The 26,696-nt window shown below is 48.1% G+C and overlaps 2 protein-coding genes across 2 annotated transcripts in view; both read right to left on the minus strand.

Moving 5' to 3' along the window:
* The window catches only part of LOC144602175 (protein kinase C-binding protein NELL1-like), a 32,222-nt gene extending 20,731 nt beyond the window's left edge, over window positions 1–11,491 (minus strand). The window contains exons 1-3 of the mRNA XM_078414911.1: window positions 11,413–11,491; window positions 9,143–9,375; window positions 6,531–6,707 (exon numbers count right to left, since the gene is read on the minus strand). Coding sequence (XP_078271037.1) covers window positions 6,531–6,707; window positions 9,143–9,375; window positions 11,413–11,491 — 489 coding nt within the window. The remainder of the gene's footprint in view (window positions 1–6,530; window positions 6,708–9,142; window positions 9,376–11,412) is intronic.
* The window catches only part of LOC144602176 (protein kinase C-binding protein NELL1-like), a 452,218-nt gene continuing 434,761 nt past the window's right edge, over window positions 9,240–26,696 (minus strand). The window contains exon 14 of the mRNA XM_078414912.1: window positions 9,240–9,375. The gene's annotated coding sequence lies outside the window, so the exon portion shown is untranslated. The remainder of the gene's footprint in view (window positions 9,376–26,696) is intronic.

Here is a 26,696-nt window from a genome sequence, read left to right on the forward strand (position 1 = left end):
CCAACAAACCGATAGCGGAGGAAGTATAGAGCGAGTTGCCACAGGAGATAGTTCAGGCTGGGACTATCCCAAAGTTTGAGAACAGTTTCAGACATCAGTCTGAAGAAGGGTCTCGACCCTAAACGTCACCCATTCCTTCTCTCTCTCTCTCTCTCTCTCTCTCTCTCTCTCTCTCGAGATGCTGCCTGTCCCGCTGAGTTACTCCAGCATTTTGTGTCTACCTTCGATTTAAAACCAGCGTCTGCAGTTCTTTCCTCTACATAAGAAACAGTTAGACAGGTACATGTGTAGGACAGGTTTGGGGGGATATGGACCAAACGCAGGCAGGTGGGACTAGTGTAGCTGGGACATGTTGGTGGGTGTGGGCAAGTTGGGCCAAAGCGCCTGTTTCCACGCTGTATCACTCTATGACTTATGACTCTATGACTATGAAGGAACTGCAGATGCTGATTTACACCGAAGATAGACGCAAAATGCTGGAGTAACTCAGCGGGTCAGGCAGCATCTCCGGAGAGAAGGAATGGGTGACGTTTCGGGTTGAGACCCATACAAGGGCACAAAGTGCTGGAGTAACCCAGTAGGTCAGGCAGCATCTCAGGGGAACATAGAAACGCAGAAAATAGGTGCAGGAGTAGGCCATTTGGCCTTTTGAGCCAGCACCGCCATTCAATACAATCATGGCTGATCATCCACAATCAGTACCCCGTTCCTGCTTTTTCCCCATCTCCCTTGATTACATTAGCCCGAAGAGCTAAATCTAACTCTCTCTTGAAAACGTCCAGTGACTTGGCCTCCACTAACTTCTGTTGCAGAGAATTCCACAGATTCACACAACATGGCGAGGTGATATGTAGGAAGGAACTACAGATGCTGGTCTACACTGAAGATAGACACAAAATGCTGGAGTAACTCAGCGGGACAGGCAGCATCTCTGGAGAGAAGGAATAGATGACGTTTTGGGGGGAAACCCTTCTTCAGACTGAGGGTGACTGTCATACTGAGGGGATTTGTGTGCATGGTCAGGGTTGCTGGAGAATTGTTGTCTTGGGCTGGGAAACAAATAAGAACAAATAAGAATAAGGGGTCGGCCATTTAGAACGGAGATGAGGAAAAACTTTTTCAGTCAGAGAGTTGTAAATCTGTGGAATTCACTGCCTCAGAAGGCAGTGGAGGCCAATTCTCTGAATGCATTCAAGAGAGAGCTAGATAGAGCTCTTAAGGATAGCGGAGTCAGGGGGTATGGGGAGAAGGCAGGAACGGGGTACTGATTGAGAATGATCAGCCATGATCACATTGAATGGCGGTGCTGGCTCGCAGGGCCGAATGGCCTCCTCCTGCACCTATTGTCTATTGTCTATTGTCTATTGTCTAAATCTCTGTACTACACCTGTACTAATCAAGAATCCATCTATCTTTGCCTTAAAAATATCTACTGACTTGGCCTCCACATCCTTCTGTGGCAAAGAATTCCACAGATTCACCACCCTCTGACTAAAGAAATCTCTCCTCATCTCCTTCCTAAAAAAAGTCCTTCAACCTCCTTGTCATTGTCACATTACGCAGCAACAGGCCCTTCAGCCCAACTCGTCCATGCCGACCAGGGTGCCCCAGCTAAGATAGTCCCGTTTGCCCACTTTTGGCCCATTTCCCTCTGAACCTTTCATATCTACTTACTTGTCCAGGTGTCTTTTAAATGCTGTCATACATTCACAGGTGGTAGGAGCAGAATTAGGCCATTCGGCCCATCAAGTCATGTTGGATCTATCTCTCCCTCATAACTCCATTCTCCTGCCTTCTCCACATAACCCCTGACACCCGTACTAATCATAGCACTGTCTCAACTACCTCCTCTGGCAACTCTTCCCATATATCCGCCAATCCTCAGAGTGAAAATGTTGCCACTCAGGTTCCTGTTAAATGTTGCCCCTCTCACCGTAAGCCTATGTCTTCCGGGTCTTGATTCCCCTGCCCTGGGTAAAAGACTGTCACTCTCTCATAGAAACATAGAAACATAGAAAATAGGTGCAGGAGGAGGCCATTTTGCCCTTTGAGCCAGCACCGCCATTCATTGTGATCATGGCTGATCATCCACAATCAGTAACCCGTGCCTGCCTTCTCCCCATACCCCTTGATTCCACTAGCCCCAAGAGCTCTATCTAACTCTCTTTTAAATTCATCCAGTGAATTGGCCTCCACTGCCTTCTGTGGCAGAGAATTCCACAGATTCACAACTCTCTGGGTGAAAAAAGATTCTTCTCACTTCAGTTTTAAATGGCCTCCCCTTTAATTCTTAGGCTGTGGCTTTGATCCCAACAACTGCAATGTTCTTGCTTCTGATTATGTCGCCCACTTAGATCAGTAACAATAAAAACTACCATGGAACATTTTGATGGAGATGATTATCCAGATTCGCATTGCAGGAAAACAAATGAACGCATCTTTTTGTAACAATGCACGCATGCAACAGTAAGGAACAAGATTAACTCTGAATCCTTTGTACATAGCAACTTCCATCTGTTTGTAGATTAACTTTGATCAATGTCAATATTTACCCACTGAGTGTTCAAATCCTTTGATCCACGCTGATCTTGAATGTTGGCATAATTTTAACGTCAGCCGCTAACCCAGGATGTGTAACCCTGCCTGGTCTCCCGGTTACCAAACACTTTAACTCCCCCTCCCATTCCCGCATTGACCTTTCTGTCCCAGGCCTTCTCCACAGTCAGAGTGAGTCCACACACAAATTGGAGGAACAGCACCTCATATTTCGCTTGGGCAGCGGTATGAATATCGACCCTCTAACTTCAAGTAACCCTTGCTTTCCCTCTCTCTCCATCCCTCCCCCCTCTTCCCAGTTCTCCGACCAGTCTGACTGTCCCCAGTTACGTTTTATCTCTGTTTGCTTTGTTGTCACCTTCTCCTAGCTAACAATGATCGATTCATTTTCCTTGATCACCACCTCTTTGATGTCTCGTTCTCACATCTTGCACTTCCTTATCTCCCCCCCTTCCCGACTTTCAGGTCTGAACATAACATAACATAACAGAACTTTATTGTCATTCGGTATAAATACCGAACGAAATTTCCAGCAGTCACAAAAACACAGCAAAAAAAGAAAAGAACACAGGACACCCGACCCCAACACCAACATCCATCACAGTGACTCCAAACACCCCCTCACTGTGATGGAAGGCAACAAAACTTCCACTCTCTTCCCCCCTCGCACACAGACAGGCAGCTCGACCCCTACCGAGGCGACCGACACGCACAGCCCCCGCAAGGGGATGGAAGGCCCCGCGGGCGAGCACTGAAACATCCCGCGGCCGAGCCGCGCCGGCGATGTTAAGTCCAGCGGCCGAGCCGCGCTGGCGATGTTAAGTCCCGCGGCCGAGCCGCGCCGGGCGATGGAAGGCCACGCGGCCGCACCGGGCGCTGAACCGTTCTGCGGCCGAGCCGCACCGGGCGATGGAAGGCCCCGCGGTCGAGCCGCACCGAGCGCTGAACCGTCCCGCGGCCGTACCGGGCGATGGAAGGCCCCGCGGCCGAGCCGCGCCGGGCACTGTTAGGTCCAGCGGCCGAGCCGCGCTCGATCCGAAATGTCACCCATTCCTTCTCTCCAGAGATGCTGTCTGTCCCACTGAGTTACTCCAGCATGTTGTGCCCATCCAGGGTGTGAACTCCATTTTTTGAAAAGTGTCCACGTGAAGAAACTTCAGCTGCCATCACACCTCAATCTCTTTTATTAAAGGGTGGAGGAAGCAACTGCTGATTCATGTTTTCACCGAAGATAGACACAAAATTATAACCAGCACTATTCGAGGCAACTAGCGGGTAAGATGAAGGGAAGCCAGAGCAAGCGCTTCATAAGATGTCTCAGGAGTGACACAATCATATAAGGTTCATAAGTCCCAGGAGCAAAATTAGGCCATTCGGCCCATCAAGTCTACTCCGCCATTCAATCATGGCTGATCTATCTCTCCCTCTCAACCCCATTCTCCTGCCTTCTCCCCGTAACCCCGACATCCACACTAATCACGAATCTGTCAATCTCTGCCGGGCGGCACAGCGGTAGAGTTGCTGCCTCACAGCGCCGGAGACCCGGGTTCGATCCTGACTGCGGGTGCTGTCCGTACGGAGTTTGTACCTTCTCCCCGTGACCCTCGTGGGTTTTCACCGAGTTCCTCCCACACTCCAAAGACGTACAGGTTTGTAGGTTAATTGGCTTGGTGTAAGGGTAAATTGTCATCTCGTGCGCGTAGGATGGCTTAAGTGCGCGGCAATCGCTGGCCGGAGCCGACTCAGTGGGCGAAGGGCATGTTTCCACGCGGTATCACCAAACTAAATCTAAAATTAAACTAAAAAATCATCCATTGACGGCCTCCACAGCCTTCTGTAATTGAAGGATTGAATATTAAGATGGGATACCACTCAAGCGGAGAGCACAGAAATATAGAAAATAAGTGCAAGAGTAGTCCATTCGGCCCTTCGAGCCAGCACCGCCATTCACTATGATCATGGCTGATCATCCAGAATCAGTACCCTGTTCCTGCTTTCTCCCCATATCCCTTGATTCCGTTAGCCCTAAGATCTATATCTAACTCTCTCTGGCGTGGCATGGATACTCTTGAGTTCCTTGACTGTTCTCGGAGCAGTGGGCAATTGAACAGATCTCCAACACACTCTCGTCCCACGCCTTGCAGGTACTGAAGAGGCTCTGGGAGCTGTGGGATGAATCATTTGGGCTGGCATCAGTGAGCCAGCCCACTCCTCTGACCTAAGCGCAGGGAAAAGATCTTAACTGGTCCAATTAAATGTTTGGTTAGGCTGAGGCATCATTGAACATTTAATATGGAAAGCTTTCTCGGATATGAATGAGTCTGGATAATGACTGCAAGTGGCATTTCACTGCCTACAGAATTACATTCACTTCATCGATAAGTGCGCCGTAATTTGACCCCCCCAGAGCACGATTTTGTAGGTCATATTCTTTGCTGCGTGGACCTTTCATAATCATTAGACTCTGCGGCTGAACTCAAGTGATTACTGCAGCTCCTTAACAGCATCTTTGGTAAGGACTTACAAAGTCATTCAGAGCTAACAGTGGCGCAGCGGTAGAGCTACTGCCTTGCAGAGCCAGAGACCAGGGTACGACCCTGACTAGAAACATAGAAACATAGAAAACAGGTGCAGGAGTAGGCCATTCAGCCCTTCGAGCCAGCACTGCCATTCAATATGATCATGGGTGATCATCCTAAATCAGTACCCCGTTTCTGCTTTCCCCCCATATCCCTTGATTCCGTTAGCCCCAAGAGCTAAATCTAACTCTCTCTTGAATACATCCAGTGAATTGGCCTCCACTGCCTTCTGTGGCAGAGAATTCCACAGATTCACAACTCTCTGGATGAAAAAGTTTTACCTCATCTCAGTCTGAAAATGGCCTACCCCTTATTCTAAAACTGTGACTCCTGGTTCTGGACTCCCCCAACATCGGGAACATTTTTTCCTGCACCTAGCCTGTCCAATAAGATCCTCTCTCATCCTTCTGCCTCACAGCGCCAGAGACCCGGGTTCAATCCTGACTACGGGTGCTGTCCATACGGAGTTTGTACGTTCTCCCCTTGACCTGCGTGGATTTTCCCCGGGAACTTAAGTTTTCACCCGCACTCCAAAGACGTACAGGTTTGTACGCTAATTGGCTTTGGTAAAGATTGTAAATTGGCCCTCGTGTGTGTGTGTAGGATAGTCTAAGTGTACGGGGTGATCGGTGGGCGTCATGGACCCGGTGGGCCGAAGGGCCTGTTTCCACGCTGTATCTCCAAACTGAACTAAGCTAAACTGAACATAACAGGTAGACACAAAATGCTGGAGTAATTCAGCGGGACAGGCAGCATCTCTGGATAGAAGGAACAAGTGACGTTTCGGGATATAATATAACAGGTTGCAGTTAACATAGAAACATAGAAAATAGGTGCAGGAGGAGGCCATTCGGCCCTTCGAGCCAGCACCGCCATTCATTGTGATCATGGCTGATCATCCACAATCAATAACCCGTGCCTGCCTTCTCCCCATATCCCTTCTTCCACTAGCCCCTAGAGCTCTATCTAACTCTCTCTTAAATCCATCCAGTGATTTGGCCTCCACTGCCCTCTGTGGCAGAGAATTCCACAAATTCACAACTCTCTGGGTGTAAAAAGTTCCTTCTCACCTCAGTTTTAAATGGCCTAACCTTTTATTCTAAGACTGCTTCAATTTTTCTTCATCAATTTCTGGAATGTGTCCCGGGGAAATTGGGCAACAATAGACAATAGACAATAGGTGCAGGAGTAGACCATTCGGCCCTTCGAGCCAGCACCGCCATTCAATGTGATCATGGCTGATCATTCTCAATCAGTACCCCGTTCCTGCTTTCTCCCCATACCCCATGACTCCGCTACCCTTAAGAGCTCTATCTAGCTCTCTCTTGAATGTATTCAGAGAATTGGCCTCCACTGCCCTCTGAGGCAGAGAATTCCACAGACCAGGCAACGTACCAGGCAGCGGCATTGCTGGCAGCTGTAGGTCCAGATGTCACCATTGCGATAAACAAGATGGCCGTTCTGATGCAGGCACTGGCTGGTCACCCTGGTGTCACATTCGGAGCAGCAGAAGAGGTCCACGTCGGGATCCTGGCAGTCACACGCCGCCCTTCTGCAGAAGATCTTGCCGCCCTGTGCGGGAGAGGACAGAGAGTAGCTTGGGGGGGGACAATCAAAGAAGACAGGCACACAACAGAGCTGGAGCGACTCAGCGGGTCAGGCAGCATCTCTTGCGGGAAAGGAACAAGGTGACGTTTCGCGGGTCGAGGCCCTTCTTCGGACTGAGAGTCAGGGGGAGAGGGGGAACTGGAGGCGTGAAAAGGTACAAACAACAAACGAATGAATGAAAGGTATGGAATGGGGACACCTCATTGTCACATGTGACAAGTCACGGGGAATTCTTTGCTTGCATACCCAAGGTATGCCAATAGTCGCCACGTAAAGGGCACCGACAAAGTTACAAATTACCCCTGCCGGCTCTGTTGTAATATATAAGACAAGGGGGATGTTGTGATATTGCTGGGACTACTTTGTGTATCCAAGGACTACTTTGTATGCCTGTGTATATAAGTGATTGGGGTGATTAGGCGGTCACTCTGGATGCAGGTGGCCACGGAATAAACAGCCTGGAGTTGAGCTCCAGCAATGTAACCTTTTCTGCTCGGGCATGCTTCATTCTCCCCCTAGGCGAAACACCAAACCGCTGCCACCATGTTGTTCTTCGTGGTCCGGTACCTGTTGTACCTTTCTTATGACTCTGGACGGACCACGAGTGCACATGTTTAAAATGTTATCATGGTGCAGCTTGTACTCCAGGCTGTTTCTTCCAAGGCCGCCTGGATCCAGAGTGACCGCCTAATCACCCCAATCACTTATATACACAGGCATACAAAGTAGTCCTTGGATACACAAAGTAGTCCCAGCAATATCACAACAGGCTCCACCTTTGTTCTCCTCTCCTCCCCCGCCCCCACCCCCCATCCCCCATCCCCGGGTCCTCCATTGTTCTCCCCCCCCCCCCCCCCACCTCACAGCGCTCCCCCCACAACAGATCCTCCATTGTTCCCCCTCCATTGTACGCAATAAGACAAATCAAAGCCAGCAACCATGATCAAGGAAAGGTGGAGCTCACAACGGTCCATTGTTGGCTGTGGGGTAGGTGATCACGAGTAACACAGACAATGAAACTCAACAGGACGACAATGAAACTAGCACGACAACTAGGCTGGGGACGGCTGGAGAGAGTGGTTTGCAAGGGCTACTTGAAGTTAGAGAAATCAATATTCATACCGCTGGGTTGTGAAACTGCCCAAGCAAAATATGAGGTGCGGTTCCTCCCATTTGCGGTTGGCCTCACTGTGACAGTGGAGGCGGCCCAGGGCAGAAAGGTCAGTGTGGGAATGGGAGGGGGAGTTAAAGTGTTTGGCAACCGGGAGATCAGGTAGGCCCAGCCGGGTATCGGGGGTGATGGGGAGAAGGCAGGAGAATGCGGTTAGGAGGGAGAGATAGATCAGCCATGGTTGAATGGCGGAGTAGACTTGATGGGCCGAGTGGCCTAATTCTGCTCCTATCACTTAAGAACTTACGGAATCGTGGATTCCAATTGAGGAGGACATGCGTTTTTACCGTGGCTCAACAATTTAGTTCAGTTTAGGTTGGTTGACAGATATATAGCATGGAAACAGGCCTTTCGTCCCACCGACTCCATACTGACCATGATCTCCCTTTCACACTAGTTCTATGTTATCCCACTATTGCATCCAATCCCTACTCACGAGGGGCAATATACTGAGGGCCAATTAACCTATAGAATCATTACTGCTCACCACCCATTCTCACTCATCTATAAATTTATGATTGAGCAACAACCATTACCAGATTATAAGGTCGTAAGGTCATAAGTGTTAGGAGAATTAGGCCATTCGGCCCATCAAGTCTACTCCGCCATTCAATCACGGCTGAACTATCTCTCCCTCCTAACCCAATTCTCATGCCTTCTCCCCATAACCCCTGACACCCGTACTAATCAAGAATCTATCTATCTATCTCTGCCATTGACTTGGCCTCCACAGCCCTCTGTGGCAATGAATTCCACAGATTCACCAACTTCCAACTAAAGAAATTCCTCCTCATCTCTTTCCCAAAGGAACGTCCTTTAATTCTTGAGGCTTTGATTAGTGGCAGATGCACAGCGACGATTTTGGTGACTGCACGAGTCGGAGTTTAAATGAATCTCAGGGGATAGAGATACAAAAAGCTGGCGTAACTCAGCGGGACAGGCAGCATCTCGGGAGAGAAGGAATGGGCGACTTTTCAGGTCGAGACCCTTGTTCAGGCTGAGAGCCAGGGGAGAGGAAAAGGGGAGGGTATGAAAAGGTACAAATGAATGACAGATACGGAATTAATACTTTATTGTCACATGTGACAGGCACAGTGGAATTCTTTGCTTGCTTCTGGAGAGAAGGATTGGTGATGTTTCGGGACGAGACCCATCTTCGGACTCAGGGGAGACACCCCCCCCCCCCCCGGGGCAAACCCACCCCCACTGCAAAAGTGCGTGCACTCACCTGACAGGAGCAGAGCGAACATCGATCGCCGGCCAAGGTCCACACCTGCCCATTGCGCTTTAATGCCCCCTCCTCCTCCTCCTCCTCCTCCTCCTCCTCGCCCTGGTCCTCCCGTGGGCAGTCCCCCGTGCAGTGCGCCTCGACAGGGCAGCGGCAGTCGAATCCACCCTCCAGGTTAACGCACACCGATTCGTTCCAGCAGCTGTGCAACCCCGTGGCACACTCGTCGATATCTGCGTGGAAACAAAGGGAGGCCACACTTCACCGAGGCCCAAGGTGAGACACTCAACCAGTCTGGAGCACGACAACAAACTCCTCGGCGGCCCTAACATCAAGGAGTGTCTTATTGCCAGACGTCCCAAAATGGAACAACGAAGGTCTTCCTTGCAACAGGTACAACTCCAATTTCCTCCACGCTCCATAATGGCGCACAGGTTACATAGAAAATAGGTGCAAGAGGAGGCCATTCGGCCCTTCGAGCCACCATACGACCCTTCGAGACCATTCATTGTGATCATCCACAATCAGTAACCCGTGCCCAACTTTTCCCCATATGCCTTGATTCCGCTAGCCCCCAGAGCTCTATCTAACTCTCTCTTAAATTCTTCCAGTGATTTGGCCTCCACTGCCTTCTGCGGCAGAGAATTCCACAGATTCACAACTCTCTGACTGAAAAAGTTTTTCCTCATCTCAGTTCTAAATGGCCTAGCCCTTATTCTTAAACTGTGGCCCCTTGTTCTGGACTCCCCCAACATTGGGAACATGTTTCCTGCATCTAGCTTGTCCAGTCCTTTCATAATTTTATATGTCTCTATCAGATCCCCTCTCATCCTTCTAAACTCCAGTGAATACAAGCCTAGTCTTAGGTTAGTTTAGTTTAGTTTAGTTTAGTTTAGTTTAGTTTAGAGATACAGCCCTTTGGTGCACCGAGTCCGCGCCGACCGGCGATCCCCACATGCTAACACTACCCTACACACACTAGGAACAATTTACACTTACACCAAGCCAATTAACCTACAAACCAGATCGTCTTTGGAGTGTGGGAGGAAATCGGAGCACCCGGAAAAAACGCACACAGGTCACAGGGAGAACGGACAAACTCCGTACAGACAGCACCCGTGGTCAGGATCGAACCCGGGTCTCCAGCGCTGAAGCGCTGTAAGGCAGCAACTCTACCGCTGCGCCACCGTGCCGCCCTTTGTAGGGGTTAGCTGGCTTTGGTAAAATTATAGTTAGTCACTAGTGTGCAAGATAGTGCTAGAGATCGCTGGTCGGTGACGACTCAGTGGGCTGAAAGGCCTGTTTCCACACTGTATCTCCAAAGTCTAAAACTAAACTCTAAGCTAAATGTTTTAGAAATCACTGGTGTATATCTATATATATATATATATATATATATATATATATATAAATATACACAGTATATATACCAGGGATATGGTGGCACAGCAGTAGAGTTGCTGTCTTACAGCACCAGAGACCCGGGTTCGATCCTGACTAAGGGTGCTGTCTGTACGGAGTTTGTACGTTCTCCCCGTGACCCGCGTGGGTTTTCTCCGGGTGCTCCGGTTCCCTCACAAACTCCAAAGACGTGCAGGTTTGTAGGCTAAATGGCGCCCGGAGAAAAGCCATGTGGTCACGGGGAGAACTTACAAACTCCGAACAGACAGCACCCGTAGTCGGGATCGAACCTGGGTCTCTGGCGCAGTGAGGCAACATCTCTATCGCTGCGCCACCGTGCCACCCAAAGTTTATAAATACAGCATGGAAATCAGGCCCTTCAGCCCGTCAGGTCCACACAGACCATCAATCACCCGCTCACACTAGCTCTACATTACCCCACTTTCTCATCCACTCCCTGCACAATTTACAGAGGCACATTTACCTACAAACGCGCACATCATTCGGTCTTTGGGAGGCACGGTCTTTGGGAGCCAACTGAGTCACTGTGCCACCCCACGGTAGCAGTGGCATGGTGGCGCAGCGGTAGAGTTGCTGCCTCACAGCGCCAGAGACCCGGGTTCGATCCCGACTACGGGTGCTGTCTGTACGGAGTTTGTACGTTCTCCCCGTGACCTGCGTGGGTTTTCTCCGAGATCTTCGGTTTCCTCCCGCACTCCAAAGACGTACAGGTTTGTAGGTTAATTGGCCTGGTATAAATGTAAATTGTCCCCAGTGCGTGCAGGGTGGTGTTAGTGTGCGGGGATCGCTGGTCGGTGCGGACTCGGTGGGCTAATGGGCCTGTATATTTAAACTAAAATACTTTTTACCAGAGTACCAGCACGATAAACTTCCTGGGATTTTGCCAATGAAATCACCAGCAAATACTTTCAATGCTTTCAGCAGCATTGTGTATGCTCAACAAAGATTAAATGGATATTGCTTTAAATTCCCCACACAATCAGCTCTGCGCAGTATCTTTAAGAAAACCTTGGATTTATGTCATAAAAAGTCAAAGGAAATATGATTCTGTCAGCTACATATTTAACAATGATTTGTGAGGCTGAGAGTTTGCATTTTGCTTTGTCTTATTATAGACAATAGACAATAGGTGCAGGAGTAGGCCATTCGGCCCTTCGAGCCAGCACCGCCATTCAATGTGGTCATGGCTGATCATTCTCAATCAGTACCCCGTTCCTGCCTTCCCCCCGTACCCCCCTGACTCCGCTATCCTTGAGAGCTCTATCTAACTCTTTTGTATTCTGGCCATGGAAATGACAAATAAATAATCTCCAATGAAAGAACCTTAAAAAGCAACAAAAGATATAGAAGGAATAAGTTTGGACTTTGCTCTGACATTGAGGAAGTGCATAAGGATAAAAGGTCATAAGCAATAGGAGCTGAATTAGGCCATTCAGCCCATCAAGTCTACTCCGCCATTATAATCATGGCTGATCTATCTCTCCCTCCTAACCCCATTCTCCTGCCTTCTCCCCATACCCTCTGACACCTGTACCAATCCAGAATCATGGCTTCATCCATCATCCCATCTACTCCAATTTTCTTACGATCCAAAGATGCATTTTAGCCTCGATAACGTGAGAGTCAAGAATCGAGAGTGTTTTATTGTCATGTGTCCCGAAATGGAACAATGACATTCTTACTTGCAGCAGCACAACATATACTGTACGCAAGCACAGTACTCTGTAAACAACATGACAAATAATATACCGCGCTTTTTATGTTGTTTATTAGTTGAGTTTATTGTCATGTGTACCGAGGTACAGTGAAAAGCTTTTGTTGCGTGCTAACCAGTCAGCGGAAAGATAACACATGATTACAATCGAGCCATCCACAGTACAAATATATATGTGTGTGCGTGTGCATGTGTGTGCATGTGTGTGCATGTGCATGTGTGTGCATGTGTGTGCATGTGCATGTGTGTGCATGTGTGTGCGTATATATATATATATATGTATTTATATATATATATATATATGTATTGTGCGTATATACAGTACATATATATGTATATATGAGTGTGCGTGTGTGCGTGTGTGCGTGTGTGCATGTGTGTGCGTGTATGTGCATATGTATGCGTATATATATATATGTGTGTATTGTGCGTATATACAGTACATATATATGTATATATGAGTGTGCGTGTGTGCGTGCGTGCGTGTGCGTGTGCGTGTGTGTGCATGTATCTCCTAGATAAAGAATTCAAAAGGGCCATGACCATCCACATAAAAATATTTGACGTTGTCCAAGTCCCCTAACTGGTTGGACTTGATACTAAGACCATGTTCCTTGCTCTTGGGGAACAGCATCTCAAGACTGTGGACATTCTCACCAAAATGAGCTCCTGCCTTTACCTTCCACTCAAAGCCGAGTTTTTGTTCTCTAGCAGGGTCGTTAAGGTTCAGCAAACTCCGCAAGCAAAGAGAACCTGCTCTGATGAAGATGGACACAAATTGCTGGAGTAACTCAGCGGGTCAGACAGCATCCCTGGAGAAATGCTCCACAGACGCTCCGGGTCAGAACGCTTCTTCTGACTGAAAGTAGAGTTGGGGGAGGGGGGAAGGGATGGAACTGGAGGTGAGAAAAGGATCATGCTCTGGTGAAGAATGGATAACTGGACGTATGGAAAATGAACCAGGGGGGAACATCTACTCTTCAAAGTAGTCAGCAAGACAGTTGGCAGGACTAAATAGTCCAAGCCCCTTGAATCAAACGCCAAGCTTTGAAAAGTTAGGAAAGGTGTTAACATCGAGTATCCATTCTCTTTGTTACAACAATGGCCAAGGACAGGTGGCACAGCTGTAGAGTTGCTCCAGTGCCGGAGACCCGGGTTCGATCCCGACTATGGGTGCTGTCTGTACGGAGTTTGTACATTCTCTCCGAGATCTTCGGTTTCCTCCCACACTCCAAAGACGTACAGGTATGTAGGTCATTTGTCTTGGTAAATGTAAAAATTGTAAAAATTGTCCCTAGTGGGTATAGGATAGTGTTAATGTGCGGGGATCGCTGGTCGGCCGAAAGGGCCTGTTTCCGCGCTATCTCTCTAAACTAAACTAAACAGAAGATACAGGTGTCTTGACCAAACCACAAGTGCTGGTGGAACTCAGCCGGTCAGGCAGCATCTGCGGAGGGAATACACGGGTGATGCTTCGGGTCGGGTCCCTTCTGCGTGGGCGTTTTATCCTATTAAACATGAGATTAACTCAGAACTATTGCAAGGGGACATCGCAAGTTACCTTTTCCAACTGACTGGGCCATTGTTTGTTTCACGAGAGCAGAAAGACCTTTCTATTGGGAGGTCATGGTGCAGTTATATAAGACGTTGGCGAGGCCACATTTAGAGTACAGTGTTCATTTTTGGGCACCACACTATGGGAAAGATGTTGTCAAGCTGGAAACGGTGCAGGGAAGATTTACGAGGATGTTGCCGGACTTAGAGGGCCTAAGCTGCATGGAGAGATTGGGCGGGCTGGGATTCTATTCCTTGGAGCGCAGGAGGATGAGGGGTGATCTTATGGAGGTGTGCAAAATCTCGAGAGGTACAGATCGGGCAGACGCACAGAGTCTCTTTCCCAGAGTAGGGTGAATCAAGAACCAGAGTTTCTAGGTTGAAGGTGAGGGGGGGAAAGATTAAATAGGGACCTGAGGCGTGACTTTTTTTACACAAAGGGTGGTGTGTGTATGGAACGAGCTGCCAGAGGAGATAATTGAGGCAGGGACTATCACAGCGTTTAAGAAATATTTTGACAGCTACATGGACAGGATAGGCTTAGAGGGAATATGGGTCAAATGCAGGCAGGTGGGACTAGTGTAGACGGGGCATGTTGGTTGGTGTGGGCAGGTTGGGATGTAGGGCCTGTTTCCACGCTGCATGATTGTACGACTCTATTCATTTTCATTTCCAAATATCCTGCAGTGAATCACACTTAGGAACCTAAACATTAAACCACTTTGCAATAAAAATCGCACACGCTGATAAAAATAATGCCAGCGTGACCTTCCTCTTCTGAAGACAGGAGTTCTGAAATCATGTTTGTCTGGTGCACCGGAGTGCAGTTATTGCCATTCAATAAAACCTCTATTGTTCGAAATGTGAACAGGTCCTAGTTATTTAGGAGCTCAGATTAGATTTTAATGGAATTTTGAGAAGCATCCAGCATTGGCAAGGCTTTGCGTTAAATGTGCTGGGGATAACCAATGTACTTTTGCCCTGAAGAACTGCGTGAAATGCATGCTCCAGTGGATCTAATGGGCTTCTTTTGATTAGGTTCCTGTGTTTGCCAGCATTTCAACGCAAAAAAACGGGATAAATTGGCCAGTGGGAATTCCAGGAAATTTGGACCACTCTGGAAAACCAGGGCAGCGCGGTGGCGCGGCGGTAGAGTTGCTGCCGTACAGCGCCAGACACCCAGGTTCCATCCTGAGGAAAGACATTCTTGCCACAGAGGGAGTACAGAGAAGGTTCACCAGGTTGATTCCTGGGATGGCAGGGCTTTCATATGAAGAAAGACTGGATAGACTCGGCTTGTACTCGCTGGAATTTAGAAGATTGAGGGGGGATCTTATAGAAACTTACAAAATTCTTAAGGGGTTGGACAGGCTAGATGCAGGAAGATTGTTCCCGATGTTGGGGAAGTCCAGAACAAGGGGTCACAGTTTAAGGATAAGGGGGAAGTCTTTTAGGACCGAGATGAGAATGTTTTTTTTCACACAGAGAGTGGTGAATCTGTGGAATTCTCTGCCACAGAAGGTAGTTGAGGCCAGTTCATTGGCTATATTTAAGAGGGAGTTAGATGTGGCCCTTGTGGCTAAAGGGATCAGGGGGGTATGGAGAGAAGGCAGGTACGGGACACTGAGTTGGATGATCAGCCATGATCATATTGAATGGCGATGCAGGCTCGAATGGCCGAATGGCCTACTCCTGCACCTATTTTCTATGTTTCTATGTTTCTATGACTGCGGGCACTGTCTGTACAGAGTTTGTGTGTTCTCCCCGTGACCTGCGTGGGTTTTCTCTGGGTGCTCCAGTTTATAGAAACATCGAAACATAGAAAATAGGTGCAGGAGGAGGCCATTTGGCCCTTCGAGCCAGCACCGCCATTCATTGTGATCATGGCTGATCGTCCACAATCAGTAACCCGTGCCTGCCTTCTCCCCATATCCCCCGATTCCACTAGCCCCCAGAGCTCTATCTAACTCTCTTTTAAATTCATCCAAAGAATTGGCCTCCATTGCCCTCTGTGGCAGAGAATTCCACAAAGTTTCTCCTCACCTCAGTTTTAAATGGCCTCCCCTTTATTCTTAGACTGTGGCCCTTGATTCTGGACTCCCCCAACATTGGGAACATTTTTCCTGCATTTAGCCTGTCCAGTCCTTTTATATAATTTTATGCGTCTCCACCCACTCACCAAAAACATACAGGTTTGTAGGTTAACGTGTAGGAAGGAACTGCAGATGCTGGTTGAAAGTGAAGATGGACACAAAGTGCTGCAGTAACTCAGCGGGACAGGCAGTATCTCTGGAGAGATGGAATGGGTGACATTCCGGGTCTGAACAAGGGTCTCGACCAGAAACATCACCCATTCCTTCTCTCCAGAGATGCTGCCTGACTTGTTGAGTTACTCCGGCATTTTGTGTCTATCTTTGAATCTTTAGTCTGTTGTTTCAATTCAACTGGGTTCAAATATTCATTAAATGGAGTTGATGTTGTCTAAACAGAAACACATTAGTATTCACAGCCAAAACTCCATGGCTTGGTAGCCACCATCTCTGGAGAGAACCAAGCAAAAATTAGTTTAGTCCCTGTACCAATTCATTGGACTTGATTTTGAAAGTGCAAGGTGCACAAATACTATTTAGCCTGAGCAGAATTATTTTTATTCAAAGAATGCAGAATCGTACCAGGGGGTCAGGCAGCATCTCTGGTGAGAAGGAATGGGTGACGTTTCGGGTCGAGACCATTCTTCAAACACGATCCGAAACGTCACCCATTCCTTCTCTCCAGAGATGCTGCCTGCCCCGCTAAGTTACTCCAGCATTTTGTGTCTATCTTCGGTGTAAACCAGCATCTGCAGTTCCTTCCTACACACAGATGAGTACCAGTACCAGTTAAGTGCGGGAGGCCAGGGAGGGTGGAGAGAGGATCTCCAGCAGGTATGAAGCACAACGGCATCACTTCAGCTTAGTTTATTGTCACGCGTACCGAGGTACAGTGAAAATCGTTTTGTTTACGTGTTATCCAGCCAGCGGAAAGACAATAAGCGATTACAACCGAGCCATTCACAGTGTGCAGATACATGATAAGGGAATAACATTCAGTGCAAGGTAAAGCCAGCAAAGTCCGATCTAGGATAGTTCGAGGGTCACCAATGAGGTAGATGGTAGTTCAGCGTTGCTCTCTGGTTGTGGTAGGATGGTTCAGTTATGGTTCAAAGCCATGGGGGCCTGATACAGACGCCATAGAATGGTCAACGGCAACAGCAACACACTCCCCAATGCAACGGCCAGACACAACTTAGAAACAGAGAGAATCGGCGCAGGAGGAGGCCATTTGGTTCTTCGAGCCAGCACCACCATTCAATACGATCATGGCTGATCATCCAAAATCACTACCCCATTCCTGCTTTCTCCCCATATCCCTTGATTCCATTAGCCCTAAGAGCTAAATCTAACTCTCTCTTGAAAATATCCAATGAATTGGCCTCCACTGCCTTCTGTGTCTGAGAATTCCATAGATTCACAACTCTCTGGGTGAAAACGTTTTACCTCATCTCAGTCCGAAAATGGCCTACCCCTTATTCTAAAACTGTGACCCCTGGTTCTAGACTCCCCCAACATCGGCCCACAATGTCTGTGCCGAACATCATGCCAAAACCAATCCTTACCTGCCTGCACATTCTATGATTCAATGATACTTTACCCCAGGATGAGACGCATGAGTGGCTTGGTAACAGGGAGAGATTTATCACTTTGGCACCTCATCCTCCCGGAGGAAGTTGAGATAACTAATACATCTTTGTCAGTTTATAAAGACACTTCACTTTTAAAAGGACTGATAACTAAAGCAACACTATTTAAGCTGTCCAGAAGGATAAAACTTTAATTTGTTAGTTATTTACTGTATCAATGCGAAATGCATCTGCCCATATCACTCTGAAACACTGACGTGAATTACAAACTCATAATCGCTAAAGTTAAGGCTGACTCACCCCCAACAGAATGAAACTGTGTTTGTAACAGGTAATCGGTTTGTCTGCTTAAAATACATCGCATGAGATTTCTAAATTGAATGTTCAGGTGGCTCCAATTCAGAATTCCAAAATTGATTAAAGGTTAGTTGGCTCGTGAAGTTGTCGAGCTGGAAATGGCGCAGAGAAAATTCACGAGGATGTTGCCAGGACTTGAGGGCCCGAGCTTTCGGGAGAGGTTGGGCAGGCTGGGACTTTATTCCTTGGGAGTGCAGGAGGATGAGGGGTGATCACAGAGAGGTGTATAATACTGGGGGTGACCCAGTGGCACAGCGGTAGAGTTAGATAGATCAGGCATGATTAAATGGCACAGTAGACTTGATGGGCCGAATGGCCTAATTCTGTTCCTGTAACCCATGAACATGATTAGATCAGATGAGCGAGATGCTTTCCCCCAGAGTCGGGGAATCAAGAACCAGACGATATGGTTTTAAGGTGAGAGGGGAAAGATTTTCATAGGAATCTGAGGGCAAACGTTATCACACAGAGGGTGGTGGGTGTATGGAACGAGCTGCTGGAGGAGGTAGACACAAAATGCTGCAGTAACTCAACAGGCCAGGCAGCATCTCTGGAGGAGAGGAATAGGCAACGTTTTGGAACCCTTCTTCAGGCTGAAAGAAGGAGGCGGTAGTTGGTGCAGTAACCATAACAACATTTTTTTTTTAGTTTAGTTTAGAGATACAGCGCGGAAACAGGCCCTTTCGGCCCACCGGGTCCACGCCGACCAGCGATCCCCGCACACTAACACTATCCTATACAATTTTTACATTTACCGAGCCAATTAACCTACAGACCCGTACGTCTTTGGAGTGTGGGAGGAAAGAGAAAATCCACCAAGTCCACGCTGACCAGTGATCCCCGCGCACTAATGCTATCCTACACGCGCTAGAATTTATAATGACACCAAGCCCAATTAACCTACAAACTCGCACGTCTTTGGAGTGTGGGAGGGAAACCGGAGCACCCGGAGAAAACCCACGCAGTTCACGGTTGAGAACGTACAAACTCCGTACAGACGGCACCCGTAGTCGGGATCGAACCCGCTTCCCCGGCGCTGCATTCGCTGTAAGTTAGCAACTCTACCGCTGCGCCACCGTGCCGCCCTATAAAAGTCACTTGGACAGGTATATGGATAGGATAGGTTTAGAGGGATATAGGCCAAACGCGGGCAGGTGGATGTAGTGTAGATGGGGCTGCTTGGTCGGCATGGGCAAGCTGGGCTGAAGGGCTTCTTTCCACGCTGTGGCGCTATAACTCTCTGAAAGGGAACTGAATGATCCAAACTGCCATCTTATCCTCCTGAGATAAAATAAAGTTCTATCGTACTGTTTCGTATCGGTGGTCTTGGAGGGGAGGATGCTCCTCAAACTGTGGAGCATCCTGGACAATACAGCTCACCCCCTCCATGACACACTGGCCAACCTGAGGAGCACCTTCAGCAACAGACTGGTCCCACCAAGATGCAGCACAGAACGCCACAGGAGATCCTTCTTCCCTGTGGCTATCAAACTGTACAACTCCTCCCCCTTCTGTCATGGGGAGAATGACTCCCCCCCCCTACACCCCCCCCCCCCCCCAATCTTTCCACGTCCCCAATCCTTTCCACTCGTCACTTTCATTTCATGTTTCGTGTATCGTGTTGTGCTTTATGATTGTTGGCGGACCAATTTCCCTCCTGGGATAAATAAATTTCTGTCACTCCGAATCGTACTGTATTTCCGATGGGATATTGAATATGTGGGAAGGAACCGCTGGTTTAAAGCGAAGATAGACATAAAAAGCTGGAGTAACTCAGCGGGCCAGGCAGCATCTCTGCAGAGAAGGAATTGGTGATGTTTCGGGTCGAAACTGAGTCTGAAGAAGGGTCTCGACCCGAATCGTCACCCATTCCTTCTCTCCAGAGATGCTGCCTGTCCTGCTGAGTTACTCCAACTTTTTGTGAGTATCTTCGGGATATTGAATGTAGCACCTGCCTTCATCTCATCTCAAGGCCAGCAGCATAATCAAGGACCTGTCGTACCCTGGCCACTCCCTCTTCTCCCCTCTCCCATCAGGCAAGAGGTACAGAAGTGTGAAAACGCACACCTCCAGATTCAGGGACAGTTTCTTCCAAACTGTTATCAGGCAACTGAACCATCCTACATCTAGAGAGCAGTCCTGAGAAGGGTCTCGAGCCGAAACGTCACCCATTCCTTCTCTCCAGAGATGCTGCCTGTCCCGCTGAGTTACTCCAGCTTTTTGTGTCTGTCTTCGGTTTAAACCACCATCTGCAGTTCCTTCCCACGCACTTCAATCTCCATCATTGGTGACCCTTGGACTATCTTTGAATGGACTTTACCTTGCACTAAACGATATTCCCTTATTATGAATCTATACACTGTAAATGGCTCGATTGCTAGCGGGCATTGTCTTTCCGCTGGCTGGATAGCGCGCAACAAAAGCTTTTCGCTGTACCTCGATCAGTACACGTGACAATAAACTAAACTGATAGAAACATAGAAATATTGAAAATAGGTGCAGGAGTAGGCCATTCGGCCCTTCGAGCCTGCACCGCCATTCAATATGATCATGGCTGATCATCCAGCTCAGTAACCTGTACCTGCCTTCTCTCCATACCCCCTGATCCCTTTAGCCACAAGGGCCACATCTAACTCCCTCTTAAATATAGCCAATGAACTGGCCTCAACTACCTTCTGTGGCAGAGAATTCCACAGACTCACCACTCTCTGTGTGAAGAAATGTTTTCTCATCTCGGTCCTAAAAGACTTCCCCCTTATCCTTAAGCTGTGACCCCTGGTTCTGGACTTCCCCAACATCGGGAACAATCTTCCCGCATCTAGCCTCTCCAACCCCTTAAGAATTTTATATGTTTCTATAAGATCCCCCCTCAGTCTTCTAAATTCCAGCGAGACAGATGGAGACAGATCATTAAGCTTTGGACCAAACCCATGTTCATAGTTGCAGTAACTTGCTTTTCAAGGTCACACCATTGTCCATCACGTCCAACACTAATGGCTATTAAGTGAACTGAAAAAACAGCTTCCGTTTGGAAATTGCTTGGCCAGTACATGGAAATCTCTTCCCATGAAATATCGAACCATCCCAGTAACCTTGTGTTCCGCACTCTCCCATTACCGTGCTGTAAGCCACACTCATTAACAAAGGTTAAGCGGCTCGTTAAAAGTTGTTAAGGCCATAAATTCACACAATGTAATTTCGCTTTCCACTCACCATCGACAGAAGAGTTAATGGTGACCAACCCAGAGCAAGGCATCAAATCACAAGCCATGAAATCTTTGGTTGCAGTTAATCAACCATGGGGAATTGAAAATCTCTACTTGCAAATGTAGGGAGGACCTATTTGTTGTCTCTTTAATCAGGTCCTTCACCTTAGAGAACCCACATGGTGGTTTTAACTGTGTGGAAACATAGAAACATAGGTGCTGGAGTAGGACATTCGGCCCTTCGAGCCAGCACCGCCATTCAATATGATCATGGCTGATCATCCACAATCAGTACCCCGTTCCTGCTTTTTTACCCATCTCCCTTGATTCCATTAGCCCAAAGAGCTAAATCTAACTCTCTCTTGAAAACGTCCAGTGAATTGGCTCCCACTGCCTTCTGTGGCAGAGAATTCCGCAGATTCACAACTCTCCGGGTGAAAAAGGTTTTTCCTCATCTCAGTCTTAAATGGCCTACCCCTTATACTTAAACTGTGACCCCTGGTTCTGGACTCCACCAACAATTGGAACATTTTTCCTGCATCTAGACTGTCTGCCTTAAGAATTTTTGAAATGTTTCTATAAGATCCCCTCTCATCCTTCTAAACTCCAGCGAATACAAGCCCAGTGGACCCATTCTTTCATCGTATGTCAGTCCCGCCATCCCGGGAATTAACCTGGTGAACCTACGCTGCACTCCCTCAATAGTAAGAATATTGTGTAGGAACTGTGTAGGAAGGAACTGCAGATGTTTTTTTAGATGGGGGGGGGGGGAAACCTAATTGAAATTTACCAAATAGTAAAAGGCATGGATTGAGTGGATGTGGAGAGGTTGTTTCCACTAGTGGGAGAGTCTAGGACCAGAGGTCACAGCCTCAGAATGAAAGGAAAGGAGATGAGGAGGAATTTCTTTAGTCAGCAGGTGTTGAATCTGTGGAATTCATTGCCACAGAAGGCTGTGGAGGCCGTCAGTGGAAACTTTTAAAGCAGAGATAGATAGATTCTTGATTAATATGGGTGTCACGGGTTATGGGGAGAAGGCAGGAGAATGGAGTTAGAAGGGAGAGATAGATCAGCCATGTTTGAATGGCATAGACTTGATGGGCTGAATGGCCTAATTCTGCTCCAATCACTTATGAACATAGTTTATCCCGAAGATAGACACAAAATGCTGGAGTAACAGAGCGGGTCAGGCAGCATCTATGGAGAGAAGGAATGGGTGACGTTTCAGGTCGATACCCTTCTTCAGACTGAGAGACAGGGGAGAGAGAAACTAGAGTAAGGAAAAGGTTCAGAACCTTCCGACTAATGAAAATCCTCCGCATCTCCTTTCTAAAGGAACGTCGTTTAATTCTGTGGCAATGACCTCTGGTCCTAGGCTCTACCACCAGTGGAAACATCCTCTCCACATCCACTCTATCCAGGGCTTTCACTACTCGGTAAGATGTTACCTGACCCGCTGAGTTACTCTCACACTCAGCCCTTCTGAAGAAGGGTCTCGACCCGAAACGTCACCCATTCCTTCTCTCCGCAGATGCTGCCTGTCCCGCTGAGTTACTCCAGCATTTTGTGTCCATCTTTGGTTTAAACCAGCACCTGCAGTTCCTTCCTGCACATTACTCCAGCACGTTGTGTCTTTCTTTGTAAACCAGCACCTGCAGTTCCTTGCTACCCATTACTCCAGCACATTGTGTCTTTCTTTGTAAACCAGCACCTGCAGCTCCTCGTGTCTACATTCGGAATCCCAGTTGTTTACAACGATTGATCATTTAGTTGAGTTAAATTTTGTTTAATATTGTCACGTGTTACCAAGACACAGTGAAAAGCTTTGGTTGCACGCTATCCAGTCAAAGAAATGACTGCACATGTTTACAATCAAGTCGACCACAGTGTATAGATTAAGGATAAAGAGTACAACATTTAAAACAAGAGGCGCTGGTGTGGAGCAGCCCGGTGGTGCAGCGGTAGAGTTGCTGCCTCACAGCGCCACAGACCCAGATTCCATCCTGACTACGGGTGCTGTGTGTGCAGAGTTTGCATGTTCTCCCTGTGGACCGTGTGCGTTTTCTCCGGGTGCTCTGGTTTCCACCCACATTCCAACGACGTGCAGGTTTGTAGGTCAATTGGCTTCTGTAAATTGTCCCTCGTGTGTAGGAAAGAACTAGTGTGAACGGTGGATGGCTGGTCGGCCCGGACTCGGTGGGCTAAAGGGCCTGTTTCCACGCTGTATTTCTGAACTAAAAAGCCTGAGTCTGCGAACAGTGTTGGATCGACTGTGATCCGGGGTGGGTCTGGACCGGGACGTCTGGAACTGGGGTTGGAATCGCCGAGGCAGAAGATGGAGGCGCAGGTCAGCGATCACCCCGTACACTATCCTACGCACACGAGGGGGACAATTCACAATTTTACCGAAGCCAATTAACCCACACACCTACACGCCTTCCTCGGGGGAGGAAGCCGGAGAAAACCCACGCGGGTCACGGGGAGAACGTACAAACTCCGCACAGACGGCGCCCGTAGTCAGGATCGAACGCGGGTCTCTGGCGCTGAGGCAGCAACTCCGCCACTGCGTTTGTCGAAATCGGTAGTTACCAAAGATACTAGAGGAACAAGGTAGACCACTCGACCCTAAAAACCGTAGTGTGTCGCGGCGCCATTTTAGTAGGCAGAAACTGGCAGAAACATTTAAAAAGAAAAGCAACAAAAATCTGTGAATTGATACATGAGGTACATTCTGCATTTTAGTGATATCATCACACATACTGTTCCCCCAGAACACTGATTACACTGCGAGAGGTTTTGCCAACTAAGATGGCTCCTTTGCGTACCACACTTCAGTACGGGCGATTTCAACGGAGTGGTCCATCTTGTTCCTCTAGTATCTTTGGTAGTTACTGTTGTGATATTGTAGGGACTACTTTATTGTAACACAAGGACTACTTTGTTTGCCTGTGTAGTAATGTGTATATAAGGTAATGATGTGATTAGGTGGTCACTCTGGTTCCAGATGGCCACGGAATAAACAGCCTGGAGTTAAGCTCCAGCATTGTAACCTTTTAAACACGTGTACTCGTGGTCCGTCCAGAGTCGCACCAAAGGTATAACAGATACCAGGACCATGAAGTACAACATGGTGCCAGCAGTGTTTTGTTTTTGTTTTTTCTTAATTTTTTATTTTTTTTAACCGTTTCTGCTTGGGCATGTTCCATTACCTTTTTAGGCTAAGCCGCTGTCTGCAACACTTACCAACCCATCAGTTGTTCTGTGGAAGAAAGAAACCCTGGTCTTCAATAATGCAGCTACGCTCTGAACAATGAAGGCACGAAATCCATTTGCTATGGACTCTGGAAGAACATGTCCCATTGTCCTGAACACGCACTTCTTTTATATTGAAAAAAACCCCAACACTTTTAGGTCAGTTTCTCATTTTAGGATCTAATTTCACTCTACCCTCAGAAGGGTGGCACGGTAGGGCGGCACGGGAGCGCAGCGGTAGAGTTGCTGCTTTACAGCGAATGCAGCGCCGGAGACTCAGGTTCGATCCTGACTACGGGTGCTGCACTGTAAGGAGTTTGTACGTTCTCCCCGTGACCTGCGTGGGTTTTCTCCGAGATCTTCGGTTTCCTCCCACACTCCAAAGACGTACAGGTATGTAGGTTAATTGGCTGGGTAAATGTAAAATGTAAAAATTGTCCCTAGTGGGTGTAGGATAGTGTTAATGTACGGGGATCACTGGGCGGCACGGACTTGGAGGGCCGAAAAGGCCTGTTTCCGGCTGTATATATATGATATGATATGATAAGGCAGAAGGGACAGCAAAGCAGAGGAGCTGGGTGTCGGGATGCATTCATCAGCGTACCATGAGGGGAGGGATTCTGTGCATCTTTCACAGAGATCCAGATTAATGTAGAATATCAAATACACAGAAGGGTTTGTAGTTCGGTGAGCGTCTTTGATGTAGCGTTGATCCCTCATGCACAGAACATGCAGGTCAGAAAACTCCACTGGTAACTTAATTCACAATCAGAGACAGCAGACTGGCAGCAGTGACTGTGTAAAGTCAGCGGAGAGCTCTTTCGATCGTGAAGCACCTTTCATTTAACTTAGTTAAGAGGTACAGCGCGGAAACTGGCCCACCAAGTCCGCGCTGACCAGTGATCCCCGCGCACTAACGCTATCCTACACGCACTAGAATTTGTAATGACAACAAGCCCAATTAACCTACAAACCTGCACGTCTTTGGCGTGTGGGAGGAAACCGGAGCACCCGGAGAAAACCCACGCAGGTCACAGAGAGAACGTACAAACTCTGAACAGATAAGCCCCCGTAGTCAGGATCGAACCTCGGTCGCTGGCGCTGTGAGGCAGCGTCTCCACCGTGGGCCGCCGTGCCGCCCTGAACGCCGCGCATTGAATCCGTGAACGTCGAAATGGCAAAAGGCAAGACAACCTTTGTGGGCTAGCGCATGTTTCAGCGGCTTCAAGGGTCTTGGGATCTCCGCGATATCGCAACACGTTTCTGTTTACCAGACTGATACCCTGCCAGACCTCGGCCTTGGGAAGGGCAAGGCCCCAGGACTGACCGAGGCTTATTTTCCACGCTGGGGAATGAACTGCTAGCTTTACATAGGTCAAGTTTTTAACTCATAACTCAAGATTTATGAAGCTCCCAGCCTCCCCTGACAAACTGCAGCCAATTTACATTTACACTTTATTCCGAGAAGTGAGAAATCAATAAAGCCACAAATCCAGACGAATTAGTCCAGCTATCGCTTTGTGCAACTCTTCACTCCATCCATAACAGCTGTCAGGGTACTAAAGTTTATTAAATGAACGTCGCTAAATTGATGAAGCCAGAGAAGTGCGAACTCATGAAGCAGAAAACCCTCTTCTTCTGCTAACCAGTTGCACCTGGGGACCATCAATCATTGTGACTCAGTGGAGATCTCTTTTCCATGGACTCAAGTCTCCAGCCACTGCCTCGGTTTCTCTCCCTACAATTCTCAGCATCCCCCTTCCTCCCCATTCCCATCTCAGTTGACCTCCTTTACAGTGGACGTATCGCAAAATGCTGGAATAACTCAGCAGGTCAGGCAGCATCTCAGGAGGGAAGGAATGGGTGACGTTTCGGGTCTCCCGAAACGTCACCCATTCCTTCTCTCCTGAGATGCTGCCTGACCTGCTGAGTTGCTCCAGCATTTTGTGACACCTTCGATTTGTACCAGCATCTGCGCTTAATTTCCTACACTCCTTTACAGCGGCCAGTCATTAATTGACATCTTTAACACACAGGGTCTTCACTTGACTTCACGCAGAGGCATGTGGAACTTCCACCAGCGGTAGAGATGCTGCCTTAGTGCTCACAGCGCCAGAGACCCGGGTTTGATCCCGACTAAGGATGTTGTCTGTACGGAGTTTGTACGTTCTCCCCGTGACCTGCGTGGGTTTTCCCCGGGTGCTCCGGTTTCCCCCCACACTCCAAAGACGTGCAGGTTTGTAGGTGACTGGATTCACTGTATGTTTTCAAGAGAGAGTTAGGTTCTTAGGGCTAACGGAATCAAGAGATATGGGGAGTAGGCAGGAACGGGGTACTGATTTTGGATGATCAGCTGCGATCATATTGAAT

This window comes from Rhinoraja longicauda, chromosome 18, assembly GCF_053455715.1.
Source record: "Rhinoraja longicauda isolate Sanriku21f chromosome 18, sRhiLon1.1, whole genome shotgun sequence".
NCBI lineage: Eukaryota > Metazoa > Chordata > Chondrichthyes > Rajiformes > Arhynchobatidae > Rhinoraja > Rhinoraja longicauda.